Below are 14,870 nucleotides of genomic sequence, written 5' to 3'. Positions count from 1 at the left end.
TGAGAAACAAACCAAATTCAATTCTGCATCACCATATTCATGTATCTACATAGTTGAAGATGATAGCATGTATCTATGCAGTATGCTACATGCGAAAGTCTAAGCTTAGCATTCACTAACCTATTCCATCTTGACAGATATTCAAGAGGAATGATCAAGATTAGGGTTATTGAAATGATTATGACAGTACATATATGTGTCCAAGGCCCTAAAATCGGACTTGTCTGGACCAAGGACTTATTTAGTTGACATAAATTAACAGTACAAAACATTAGTTCTATGATACGCTGAAGGTCCAAATAACTTCCATCTTTTGTTCTTCTCCATGCGATCGGACTGAATGATACCATTCCGCAGGCATAGAGCTGTGATAACTGTTTAGGATGTCTTATGGGAAAAATGATTATTGAATAGCAATTTTCCATTCATTGTACAATGTCCTCTACATGAAATTGTAAGCCGACCATCAGCAATTTTCTTTTGTTGGCATTCTGATAAGACAAAAATCTGTCACCGTAAGCTATATGGAGAGAAAAATATGCACATCTAGTCATTCACCGAAAAAAAGAAGCCCTCTTCCAACCGTACCTTAAGTAGTGCTGCTGACCAATAAATTTATGTGGGCTTCTGGAATTTACCGTGTACCCATACTCTTTGCATGCTCTTCCCGTTTCGGCGATTCACTGACTTCACACAACAATATTCAATCTCTAGCTGCAAGTGCAAATAATTTAACATTCAACACCACTAGCAGTCAAATTAACCGCGAACTTCTTGAGAGTTTCTATCTTCAAATATGACAAAGTAGTTATAAAATATAAATCTATAAATTCCAAGAAGGTTTCGTTCTCTCTTTGATGTAAAGAATCAGGCAAACCACACACAAATGCGCTAGAAACCATTCCAGAGTGAGATTTATGCAGTAAAAGTCAAACCAATGGTGGTGAAGCAACTTATATCTTACGCACAAATCCAGGTTATAAGAAGTACAAACTTAAAATTTTTCCCAATACCCAATTTTGTACCTCGATGAAGCCAGCACAATTGAAGAGATTTTTGGCAGTATCTAAACAGAAAAAATATGAACGGGTGCCATCTGCACGCATGTATTCCCTGAACCCAACTCTTTGGTCCGGTTCAAATCTCAGCATTGTCATATCATAGAGACCTGGATTCCATCAAACTGAAACTTTTGTAAACTGATTCTGGAAACAACCTTTTATTCTTTTCAAAAGCACTAAATTTAGCTAGAAATACAAGGTCTGATGAGAAACTACAGTCAAGCATTTTACAAAAACTGAAAGCAGTAGCATTGTGATTTGTTGATTAATACCATAGTCCCTAAATAAGAGCATGCCGCCCGGTTTTAAGACAGAAAAACACTCTCGCAGGGCTGTTGGCATTATTTGGAGCGGTACTGCCGATAGAGTGAATATCTGACACATTATGTAGCAGAGAAAACATATCAAAATCCATATATAGTAGACTCAATAGTATTTTATATCTATTTTTCATATAGTATAATAATTTCAGGATAATGCTTTTTTTTTTTTTTTTTTTGCGGGGAGGGGGGATGAATATTGCAGAAAAAAAAGGGACTTGCAAAGGAAAGGAAATTGGAAAATCAATGCAATTCGCAGCTATTTGAAATGCTAGAAGAACAAAACATAAGTGAAATTCTACCACCACTACCTAAACCATGTATTCAATTTGTAGACTAACCATGACACTCTACCAAAACACGTCAATCTAGCACCAATTTAAACGAAGAGGTGAAGAATACACTCAACCACTTCTAAATGATGGCATGCCTTGTTTTCCAGGCTAGTTTCCTGTTACACATCCTGAAGCACTATCTTCACTTTAGAAGCTTACACTCTTACCCTTCCAGCATAGTAGGTTACAATCCTCTTTCATTTTTTCCCCATCGTTTACTAATAATTATTGGATGTTGTACCTAATAATGTGGTTTAGGGGAGAAAACAGCAGTAAACAATATAATTAGGGTTATAAAACTAGTTAGGAAGAAGTTGGAACTCCAAAGAACTTAGGGTTTAAAAAAACCTCTAGTTTCTTTATACTAATTCAGAAAATAATAATGCTATAGCTGTAAATCTGTTACAGCATATTTATAATAGACTCTCTTGCAAGAAATGTTACTAGACCTTTTTACAAATAAAGTTTACTCTTAACCCTAGAGTTAACCCTCAAGAAAAACAATATAAATAATAAAGCTTCTGCATCATTCTCCCTGGCTTGGAAAATTCAGCTCCGGTGAGAAAACTTTCACCACTTTCAGCATCAATGTACCAGCTCTTTGTAGTTCTTCATGATTTAATAACTTTGTTGGTTCAACCTGTGCCCTTTTGTCTTGTTCATTCTAATTTGAAATCCATCTCCGAACATTGCTTTTGAAGTAACTCCAAATCCCACTGTATTTGACTAAACCTCTCTTTCAAACAAAACAACTTGCTGCATGTTCTCACAGTTCTCTAGTGGTTTCAAGTTCCACTTCCAAATCCTTGAACTATGTTGCAAGGAATTGTCTAACTGCAACTTCTTGATTCAACATTGATATAAGATCTCCCATGTCTGTTTTTGCTGTAGTGAGTCTCCTATCTATATTTCCAGCTCTAGACTTCTCTATGTCCATCACAAACAGTATCAAGGGACTGCCTTTTCTTTCATTCAATGCAACCTCAAACTGTTCATTAACAACTAGCTTGTCAATTGCACCTCCAAAACTATCCAAGCACGATGAATTAGCAGCACAGAAGAAACCAGGATCTTCTTCACAAAGATCACCAAGGTCATTGCTCTAGAGAACAGATCTCTCATACTTGACCCCAAATTTTGAGGAACCATTTGCTTCAAAAGCAAGGACTACTTTGCTCTGAACACCAGTCATTGGCCTCCTTAAAGTAGTTGTGGAGAGGAAAGTCCAAAAGGTGATGTGGTACCTACAAACTTAACAGTATCACCTTTCTTAAATGTATAGTTTTAGATGGAGAAGTAGATATTTCCAGCTTTGGCAAAGCATAGGAGCTCAGTGAAGAACCACCTGTTGTATCAGCTTCCACACTGGAAGTCGGTTTATTTTGCTGCAAAAGAGCAGTTTCTGCTGTTCTTTTCGCATTTATAGATGCCCTTTCAACTCTTGAAGATTTTTTTACACTATCAGCTTCGATTCATGTTGATCCAGATCCTAAATAAGCTATAGCATAATAGCTTAGGTACATATAAGCATCTAATGTTGGAACAAGCTGTGATTCAAATACTCTTCCCTAATAATCATGATCGATAACATCTTCATTAACAAAAATAAAATGTATTACATCCTCTCTTTTCCATCCCGAAGAATTGAAGATCACAACAATCAAGTTCCTTTCAAGAGACAGGTCAGTTTTTGATACAGGCCAGTAAGTTATACTCAGAAGTGGACAATGCTGGAAATTGGTGGTTGAGTTTCTAATGGATGACTTCAAATCAATTAAGCAAGCAAGTGAAGATGAAACAGCATATACAGGCATATATTGCTCCAAGTATCGTTCCCATAATGCAAAATCGAATCTTCTTTAAGCTTCAGCCATGTTCCCTTTTGGCTTTGTTCCCTAACCTAACTTCATCATCGTCTTCTCTAATAAAAGCAGCCCGAATAACAGCACAAATTCCACCCCCTTGTTTAGTTTGAAGTTGGAATATTGACGAACAACAGAAACTCACATCTTGAAAAATACAGAAGTATTGCTGCTGCCAAACTGCAACGAGTCTCTTAATTGAAATGATTGTAAATACTCCTTAGGAACAGCATGAAAAAAAAATAAACCCCATTCTTGTTGATAACCAAAATTATCTGTCCATGTAGAAGTTCTATTGGATCATTAATTTTGCAAACATGAAAAGAAATTGAAATCCTATAAGAAGTGTCCACAAAAGTAAAAACTTTTGACTTGCATCATCTTTTGTAAGATGTTTCATTGAATGGTAACAAGAAAACATCCAATTCCCAATCTCATCTTGTTCAAGTAATTGTAATTTGTCTCTAAAGATATTTGTGTAGGAGAGTATTCCAGTCAATGCACAATTCAAGGCTACCAACAAATCCAATCTCAGGTAAGATCTGTAGTGTAGAAAATTGCATAGCATCATCTCTTCCAGCAGGATAATAGCCCACAATGTAATCATGTTGTAATTGAAAATAAGAAAGTTGTACAAGCATTGGATCCTTTACAACATCATCTGACTCCCAAAATAGCCTCATTTTAAAAATGATTTTGTATTGTAATGCTTCCCCTTTATTTTGATCCTTGGCTACATTGACTTCCACCAGCTGGTCACCAATATATTTATTATCTAACACAATCTATTCCTCATTCTTACCTCTTTCATGAATTTCATCCACCAGCAACTGATCTTCTCTAGAAACCACTAGAACTCTATTTTCACAAACAGCTTTCAGGTTGAGTGCAAGTAACTCCCCCCCCCCCACACAATAACTTGTCTTCAAGTTTTCCTGTCAGTTTTCCTTACTCCAGAATCATCATCTGACGTTGTGTCCTTTGACATACTAGGAGATTTCCAATTCGCTTCCAATCCTCCCCCTTCTTTTGAGATTGTGGTTGTCATTCTTTACACAACCGCAGGCTTTCCTTCTTCACTTTCCTCAGGATACTCATCATAAATAAGATATAATAATCATACTCTTGTTCTTCCACATGCATCTTGTCAAGAAAATCAGCAACTTTAACATTAATTCCACCCTCGCTTAATTCAAAGGCATGCACCAATCGATCCTTCCGTCCACCTCATACCACAAGGTTGGCAGCTCCTATGTCATGAAAGGGGTTTTCTTCGTCATTGAAATCAGATTAATCAGTGAGACTACCTTCCAGTATGTCAAACTGGTTGTCGGTAGCTTCCAGAATCCCCATCAGGGTTCCACTTCTTTCTATCACAGCCAAGCATAAACTGCATGCGAAAATTCTTCAATCGCATGACGTATTGTAGCTAATTTCATTTCTCAACACTGATTTCCTCTTCCTCGATCTCTAATGCATCCAACCATGGCTTAAAAGCAAATACTAATATAATCCCTAGGATCTAATTAGGCTCTAATGCCAAAATAGATGTGGTTTAGTGAAGAAAACAGTAGCAAACAAGAGAATTAGGATTTATGACTGTAAAACTAGTTAGAAGTTGGAACTCTAAAAAACTTGGGGTTTAAAAAAAACATTCAGTTTCCTTTATATTAATTCAAAATAATAATAATAATGCTATGGCTGTAAATTTGTTACAGCATATTTGCAATAGACTTTTTTAAAAGTAAAGTTACTAGACATTCTTGCAACTAAAATTTTACTCTTAATCCTAGACTTAACCCTGAAGAAAACTAATATATCTAAAACTTGAAAACTATATATTATAAAATAAACTGAAACAAAACTGAAAATAATAAAATATTGATGATAAAGCACCTGCATCACCTAATCACCGTGATAACTTTCAAGCATGAACTATGCAGTAAATTATTTTCCTACATTTCCAAGAAAATTAAGATTTCTATAAACATTGACTATCAAGGAATTCATGAAATACAATATGCATACCAAGGTAACAAAGTCAACACCACCAACGCAACAGCTTCTTTCTTCCATTGACCATGAACCAGTTTCAAGGGTTCTTTCTTCTCCAACATCTGGGAAGAAAAAGCGAGATATTAAGGCCATGATATAAGAAAAGCCAATAATTGGAAGCAAAGCAATGTAAGACACATGAAAGATAGCTACCTGAAACACAAATTTGGTCCTTTTGTCCAAGATTTTCTCTGCAATTAGCACAAGCTAACCACTTTGGAAATCCCGTTGTTGCAAAATCACAATAGAATGGCCTGAAACGATTCTCAACTGATGCTACATTACTAGCAGCTACGAACTCTTTAGCTCTCTGTAGGGTCTCATTGCTACAATCGCATGCATATAGAATAATTTTCTCGTTGCCACTGGATAAATGTATTGAAGGTATAAGTACAAGAAACGAAAATTCAACATTATTTGATATTACTGTCCATCTACAATTTCTCAATACTTCAATATTAATCTTCACAACAAAAGCTCAAAGAAAACAATCTCAACTTTCATAAGTATCATCTAAAGTTCTCTCAGGCTCTTATCCTGAATAATGATATAAACTTTTGCAGAATATAGTTCACTTCTAACTGGATGGTAGAACAAAACCAAAGTGATTAATTAAGATTAGCAGCTACCTAAGACGAAACAAGTTAAAAGTAGACAATATTAGTCCGTTGTTAAATCCATACTTTCAACAATATTCGAAAACCATTAATCTTTCTTTAATATAATAACTAAAGAAAACCAACGCTTTTCTCATATCATCAACACAACGAAACATCATTTTTCACTGCACTAGACAGTTAAGAATATAGTACAACTATCAAATTTTATTTAAATTATAACAACCAAAAAAAATTAAAAACGAAGATAATTTAGGGGTTACCGCAATATAGGAAGGGCAGTACTGCCATTTCCACACCCAACCTCCAAAACCTTACAACCATCTCCACAAGAAACCAGCTCTGGAAATTCTTTTAACAAGTACCTCCTCTCCTGTATCAAACATAGTACCCATTTAAGCTTACACAACAAAGAACTAAAAGGCAACAGAATACCCAGAAAAAGAATGAAGGAAAGATTGGATTTTTTTTCTTTTTTCTTTTTTTTTTGGGGGGAGGGGGGTGGAGGGTTATAGACAAACCTTGAAGAATTTGCCAGAAGAATGTTGAATGTGGAAACTTTTCCATGCTTTTATGGGATCTTTTGTAAGTTGTTGTTCTGGTTGTGGGGATACAAAAGGGAGAAGATGGTAGTTAAGAGAAGGGTCGTTTTCTATTTCTAGTCGAAGTGTGTCCCAGTTGAAGTCTTTGGAATGGTACTCTGAAGCTTCAGCCGCCGATGCACTCATTTATTTGTCTTCGAAAATGTCTAGTCGGATCAAAGTTTTGAGTTCTCAAACCACCAACATGTTGGGTATATGTTTATTAAGAAAAAAACATGGTGGGTTGATGATGGTCTCAAATTAAATGTTCGCCACCAGCCCAACTTGGGCCCTCTGCAATTCAATTATCTTTCTTTAGGTTACAAGTAAAAAATAGAACATTAACTAAACGGGTAAATTGTAAAAATAGTCACTTTTATTTGCCTCAGGTTATATTTTAGTCACTTATGTTTGAAATGTTACGTTTTAGTCACTTATGTTATTATTTTGTTAAGAAGTGATCACTCTTCCGTTAAATTCCGTTATCTCCCTAACAGTAATCCTACGTGACAGTCTAACTAGATTTTAAGTTCATCTGTTAATACATACATCATCCAACTAAATTATGCATTTGATTTACTATTAACAGACAATTTAGCCATGTAAAGTATGCATTAACAACTATACTCATAAGTCCTCTGGGTTACAAATGTAAATTGTATAAGGACTTACATGCAAAAATGTGCAAATGTTGAGGGCAAAATTTGGATTTTCTTGTTCCAGGTGTTTGCTTGTTATAAAATCGAGTATTAAAAACAACTTTACAATATTGCCAACTTTCATTTACTATAAAATCTAGTTGGACTGCCACGTAGGATTATCGTTACGGAGATAACAGAACTTAACGGAAGATTAATCACTTCGTAACAAAATAATAACATAAGTGACTAAAACGTAACATTTCAAACATAATAACTAAAATGTTACTTGAGACAAACAAAAATAACTATTTTTGTAGTTTACCTTAACTAAACTCGGATTTCATATGAACCATCATGTTCAATTTATGTTTGTCAACAAAACAGAAAAGAAAAACATGTTGAGTTGATGATCTCAAATGAACTGTTCGCTACCAGTCAACTTGAACCCCTTAAAATTTCTTTCTATAGATTATAAACCAATAATCCTACATATTATCAACTTTAAACTTAAGAATTTTAGGTTCCAATTCACATTATATTACACATGTTGGGGCTCGAATTTGATATCTCCAAATTATACACATGCATAATATGGGAAAAGAATTATTTAATAAATATATTTATTAACAATTCATATACAAGCTAAATAAAGCTTTGATTGAAAGGATAAAGTTTAATATTTAAAACTTAGTGTTAAATATTAACATTGTGAATTTTTGTTGATTTATAAAAAGACAATATTCTCATGGTAATATAATTTACTTTGTAAAAGGAATAACTTTTTATTTTTATTGATGTTAAGTTGAATCGTGACATCAACCCAACCAAAAATTTTAACATTGCATTGTTAAAACATTTATTTCTTTTTTATGAATATATATGATAAAATAAATTAATCTACCTTCTAACAATAATCGATTGAATCAAACAACCTAAACCCGCACAGATTTAAGAGTAAAGTAAATAATTAACTAATAAACCACACATTTCCCACTTTCAACAGGTTTACTTTTAGGTACAGTCCTTGGAGAAATGATATTTGTATTCTTACCGGATTTTTTATGCATTTGTATAAATTTAAAGATCCTTTGGGATTGGCTTGAGGGGTTGATGGTACTTGTGTGAACAAATTTGTGGAGACTGGGGACAGCATGTAGAATTGGTAAAAGAATTTTTCTATGGTGGTTTTCAGCATCCTGTCCCTAGAATTTATGCTCCAAAATTGGTGCTTCAGCTTGCATGCTCAGATGCCAAGGTTTATAACATTGACAAGTTGTTCTAAAACTGAATCACGAGGACAGACTAAAATGCCAAATCTTTTAGCCGTCAAATGCTGTATACGCACCAGTGATAGCATATGAAGCCAGGGTTTCAGAGCACCCATGGATATCACAGTAATGGGTGAAAACAAACAAACATCAACCATTTCTAGATCATATTCAACAGCAGTGATATCACAATAGCATGCATCAATGGGAAAAGAAAGATTGAAGTTGAACATATGAATGATAGCAGCTTGAGAAACCTTCAAAGATATTCCAGGCTCAGAAATTCAATTTATCATCATAGCATGGTACACTGCTGATATACTGTATGAAATAGAAAGAAAAGGAATTGACAGTATACATTAATCTCCATACGTTTTCAGTTTCATAAATCTCACACTAACTTTGATTTTGGTATTAAATAAGTGTACAAGTAATTTTACCCCCAGTCATTCCATGAAATTCTGGTAATGAAGTTCAATGAGCAAAATGGTTAGCAAAATTTAATGCCTACATGTTGGTATACCATGGAATGGCAGAATGCAAATGCTATGTTGAAGATCTCTCTGCTCTAACCAGGTGGACAGCAAGCTGTTTGCGAACATGTAAGGAAATCAAATAGGTAACTGATGGCAGAAAACTTGACCGACTACCTCATACCGGCAGGCCAAGTATCAAAAGGCCTGTCCTGCCTACCCGGGGTTGAATAAGTATACAGTCTCCATTGGCCTAAAGTATGAGCGGCTCCTCAAATCCCTTCCCCTGTCCGTTGCAAAACTCTTTGAAGCTCGTCTGCCATTCCTTGCAATAAAACAGGTTTCTGAAGGATTGCATTCATTCCTATTTGTAGGCATCTCTCCCGCACATGATCCTCAGCACTAGCTGTCAAGGCTATAATCAATGGCCAATTACGGCTGCGAAACTTACGGATCCGCATTGCCACTTCGAATCCGTCCATTTCAGGCATATGAAGATCCAAAACAACAATCCTGAAAGAATTTTCAGCATGACTTACTGCACTAAGGCATTCAAAGCCAGAAGAAACAGCTGTCACTTCACAACCCAGCTTTTCTAGCAGCTTCTTGGTCACAGTCCTGTTTATATCATCGTCATCAGCTAGTAGAACTCGTAGACCTCTGAACCTGGAGTAGGAATTTGATCGCTCAGAGTTTCCAGCTGCGAACATGGTTCTTTGGACATATGACTGGATTTGAAACCTGAGAAGAAGTGTCATACTCTGTGCAAAGCCCACAGAGTTTGTTGATATCCAGACATTACCTTGCATCATCTGCATACACCCAACAAATCATCTACAATTAATACAAGTAATGCAAAGGTCATCATACTTCTATTTACGTAGAAGGAAAGAATGGTTAAAGGACAACAGGTAGAGACAGACAAACACATTATTAACATAAAGAATCAGAAAACAGCTTCAAGCACATCAGCGTAGCTCAAAGAACAATCCCTTTCAAAATTTCTATATACCCTACCATTGACATTAAACTATTTCAAAGAATTGTTATATAAGTCCCTTTTCTCTATATATGGTGTCAATATTGTCAAATGGCATCAGTCAACTAAAAGGAAAGTATGCTCTATTTTCTGTTAATAGAAAGTCTAAGTTTAGTCCTTAAAAATATGATTGAATGCTAAAGATATCCACAATTGAATTCTTGAGACCACATTATAACTCTAGCTGACCCTAGAGAAAGCTTAAAGGCAAAAGCTACTATTTCACTTGATTTTCTGTATCCAATCCAGACCTTTTAGAGTTACCTAAACCAAATGAAGGGAGCTTGATGAAACAAGCAACTTACCGCAACGGCTCTGAGCAAACAGCTCAAGACACTAAATGTACAGAACTTGAAAATCAATTGCACAAACAGCTTAAAAGGCTAAAAGCAGTTGCCACATTCATACAAGAGTTTTTATACTGTCTTTGCCATGTCCGCAAATCATGTCCCATGAAAGACTTGGAGATCAAAATGAAAAATGCAGTAAAATAGCTGGAAATCTTTCACATCTCTTGAAAGATTTCAGCAACAAATGATCATACACAGGCAACACAAATAATCTATTAATTTCATCTCATTGGATGCATGGTTACTTCAAACTCCATGCAAAATGCAGTGGTAGCCAAATCAAGGTATAAAATCAAGAATAGAAAATAGAAAAAGGACTCTAATATTCACCTGCACAAGCTTTTTACACATCGTAAAGTTCAAGCCCTCCTTGATTTCATCCTTATTCCGCTTCTCACCAGAGAAATTTTTGGTTGAGACTGATGCATCAGCCACAGAACTCCCCCCACGAATATCAATTTCAATCTTTAAGTGCAGGTAATTATCTTGTGTGCTTGATCTCCATACATTTATTTTGTCCTTATCCTGGCTACCAACATCCTGTAGAACCCGGAATAAGACCGTTTCTCCTCCACTATTGATGTCCAGTAGATAGCCAACCATATGCAAAATCACTTGAAAAGTCCTCCTCTCATCACCAATCACTTGGTCAGGCAAAGAGCTCTGAACACCAACTTCAAAATCAAAGCCTTTATAGACAGATAAACATTTGGCAAGACAACAAGCTTCTTTAATCATGGAATGTAAGCTAAAAGGCCTCATATCTAGCAGGAACCTTCCATTATCTTTCGCTGAAATCTCCATCACATCATTTATCAAAGTTGAAAGGACGCTGCTTGTTTTAACCAATGTGTCAACAATAGTCTTCTGCTTGAAGTTCATGTTCTCATCTTGAAACACTGAAAGTAAGCCTAAAATTGAGTGCATTGGTCTCTTCATACCATTACTCATTACTTTCTGAAAAGAGTTCCTTGCTTGGCTGGCCATCATTGCATTCTTTCTTTCCTGCTGCAATACATGATTTTGCTGACTCAATTTTTCTCTCATTCGTTGAGATTCTTCAAGAACTGCAGCATGGGATAGAGCTACAGCTACCTGATCAGCAACCACTTCAACAATCTCCATTTCTGGATAGCTCCAATTCCTTGAGTTCGCGCTTGGAAGAACCAATACCAGAATGGTATAGCAAGTCTCCACCAATTCTGGTGTTCCCCCTTTAAAATTATAACCTTGAAGCATTGGCATCCTGATTGCTGCAACAGCACCTGCCTCTTCTGATCCAGTACCACTTGCTAGCCCAAGTGCAGAGTCTGGTCTCAGGATTCTCACTCCTTCACTCCCCTTTATCTCCTTCACATCAGGATCACTCATCGGAATAGACTGGTGAAAACTACTCCTTGAAGAACTTGCTTTCAACTCATGAGTCAAGTTCATATGCGTTCCATTCTCATTTGGCATCCACACGGCACAGTTGATCAAATCCAGGGTCTTAGAAAGCTCAACCAAAGTGGTGTACAATATGGTATGCTTATCCAAGGATTTCCTGATTTCCTGTGTTAACATACGAACATGAGAACTGGCTTCCTTCTTCCTTTTCATCATGTCCACCTCTTGATCTAACTCCAATACATTTTGCCTCAAGAAAATCTCCCTCACTTTTATTTTGAGCAAGAGAGGTATCAGAGTTAATAGTGTTATAGCAGTGGCACATGAGACAAGGGCGGTGAGCAATTTGGCAATGGTGAGAGACAGCATCAATTGGAATGAGTGGGGACCATAATAAGTCCATCCATTGAGAAGATGAGTCAATCCACAAAGCACTATAAAGGCTATGAACTGAACAAGGACCCATTTGAAGGGGACGTTCGAACAACTAATGAAGTAAAGCAGTTCAATAGGTATCGAAAAATAAGCCACAGCAATGAAGAAATCACTCACCTTCTGGCACTCTAAAATGCTATGTACACTCCAAAGACCCTCATCATCACAATTACAACTCGCTAACTCATTATCTGTGCCAGAAACCAAGACCACAAAAAGAGAAATCAACAAGCCAAGAGCTACTGCTCTTAACATTGCCCCCTCAGGTGACTACCGGTTCAATCCATACAAGGAAAATGTCAAACTTCCCACACCCCCTTAACTACAGCTTAAAGCTTTAGTACTCATTTCCTGAAGCCAATTCCTTTGCAAACACAATAAAATCCCATATGCCACAATCCAAGATCTAAAACTACACAGCTTCTTCTATGTAAGCAAGTAACATCATTTTCCTAGATTTCAAGATCTAAAACACCCCCACCTGCTCTAAACTCAAGAATTTCCTTTCTGTTCAGCCCCTACGATCAAGAAGTAGTTATTGAAAGTCCTCCAAGATTTTATTATATAGCCACAAGGAAAAAGAAGAAAGAAATCGAGAAAAAAAAAAGATGATCTTTTTATACACTTGCGACTTTCTTCAATTGAATAACAAAAACTTCGAGGGAACCAACAACAAGAATCAAAGGTCAACCTTTTTGTTAACCTCTCTCAAAAGCAAGATGGAAATAACAAGGAAAAAGAATCAAAGAGCAAAGTTAAAAAGAACAAACCTTTGGCAGAAAAAAAAGCACTACCAATCTCAATCAACACCAATATTATATATATAGCTTTCAACTTCCCAAGTGAAAATAACCACTACCCATTTTACCAAATCTGCACTTTTCCCCAAATCCAATCAAGAAAATATCAAATACCCCACCTTTTTTTTTTTTACTTTTTCTTTTTCTTTTTCAGCAAGATCAAAAAAATGAACACTCTAAAAAAAAGGTCTTGTTTAGAGAAACCCCTTAGCAGATGGTTTTAAGACTGAAAAAATAAAATCTCTCTCTCGGCACTTTAGATTGAAAGAAATGTTTAGAAAAACCGACTTGAAGGACAAGGACACAGTAAGAGAGAGGACTTGTCTTAAAGTTAATTAAAGAAAATACTAGCAACAACCAAGAAAAACACAACCCCAAAAAGAAAAAAAGAAATGAAAGGAGCTTAAAAAAGTAAGGGACCCCCACAAAGACCAAAGTTCTATGTTAAGAGAACCTAGACACCCTTTCTTCCCCAGTCACATAATAAAATCATTATTTTTAGATTTTTTTTAATCACTAGTATTGTATAATGCTTAATTGTTGAGATTTTTTTTTTAAATGTGTCACTTGTATCACACACATGCTAAAATAATCTTATTTTTATTATAGTACTTTTTTATTAAAAATATATATAATTTACTTAACTTCCAAGAAAGATTTAAAATATATCTTATAATGTCAACTATTTGTGTACTTACGTTTTATTATCGGATTTACGGTGAAATTTTAAAAAAGTAAATTTCATTTGATATTTTGAAGAACTTCACTAGAAACAAAGAAAGGGATAAAGAATAAGAACAGTAAATGTATTTTTTTTCCTATGTATATTCCTTAATTTTATTCTTAAATTTGATCGTCCGGTAAGATTTGATCAAGCGATGAATAACATTGGATGATTTGGTGACATGTCAATATTGACAGTTGGAGCTTTATTGGTGAGGGCAGTTATTGATGAGAGTTAGAGAGACACAGCGGATTAACTCAGAGCGAGTTAGAGGATGGAACACTAAGCACGTGGCGCACGTGAGGCTGATGTAAGCGTGAATTGATTTTCTTTGATACAACTTGGTATGTATAAAAAATCTATAATTGGATATTTTTTAGATCTAAAACACACCTGACATTTTATTATTATTATTTTTGATAAAAAATAAATTAGACCATGTCCAAATATACAGGCTTAACATCTTCTATCATTATTTATTATGAACTGATGGATATCATTCTCCAATAAATTTTACACCAAGTGAGATAGATCTTCAAAGATAACCAAGCATTAACTCTACTTTCATCCAATTTAACTAAATGATCTACAGCTTTATTATGATCTCTCTGAATATATTGAATTTTAACTTGTCAATCCTTAAAATACCAATAACTGCTACTAGTGTCACGGACTTAGGATTCTTGCCTCACAATCCGTGCGGCCTTAGGCAGTTTCTTACTCTAAAAAAACGCCTAAGTCAGCCTAACTTCCACAAAAGAAGGATTCAACAGAATTCTTCCCAAAACACAACTCAAGCGAAAGCAACTCAAAGCCAAACAAGATGAAAGAAGAATGAGACAAGAACAAGCCAAGGAAAATAAGAACACAAGGGAGAGAGAAATTTGAGTGAATGCTCTCAAGAATTCTTATTGCTCAAAACT

The 14,870-nt window shown here is 35.5% G+C and overlaps 2 protein-coding genes across 2 annotated transcripts; both read right to left on the bottom strand.

Moving 5' to 3' along the window:
• LOC107889244 (tRNA N(3)-methylcytidine methyltransferase METTL6) lies at window positions 1-7,103 on the bottom strand. The gene is made up of 8 exons (XM_016813607.2): window positions 6,772-7,103; window positions 6,514-6,623; window positions 5,787-5,998; window positions 5,607-5,695; window positions 1,334-1,436; window positions 1,026-1,168; window positions 589-714; window positions 1-491 (listed from the first exon to the last, which is right to left on the bottom strand). Exons 1-7 carry the CDS (start codon window positions 6,976-6,978, stop codon window positions 616-618), a joined length of 963 nt encoding a protein of 320 aa, XP_016669096.2. The 5' UTR covers window positions 6,979-7,103; the 3' UTR covers window positions 1-491; window positions 589-615.
• Window positions 7,104-9,071: 1,968 nt separating this feature from the next.
• Window positions 9,072-14,870, bottom strand: LOC107889254 (protein EIN4). The gene is made up of 2 exons (XM_016813619.2): window positions 10,933-14,870; window positions 9,072-10,025 (listed from the first exon to the last, which is right to left on the bottom strand). The coding sequence occupies exons 1-2, from the start codon at window positions 12,676-12,678 to the stop codon at window positions 9,486-9,488; spliced, it is 2,286 nt and encodes a 761-aa protein (XP_016669108.2). The 5' UTR covers window positions 12,679-14,870; the 3' UTR covers window positions 9,072-9,485.

The sequence above is a fragment of the Gossypium hirsutum genome, chromosome A11 (genome assembly GCF_007990345.1).
Source record: "Gossypium hirsutum isolate 1008001.06 chromosome A11, Gossypium_hirsutum_v2.1, whole genome shotgun sequence".
NCBI classification, from domain to species: Eukaryota; Viridiplantae; Streptophyta; class Magnoliopsida; order Malvales; family Malvaceae; genus Gossypium; species Gossypium hirsutum.
This window is presented reverse-complemented; position numbering and strand designations above follow the sequence as displayed.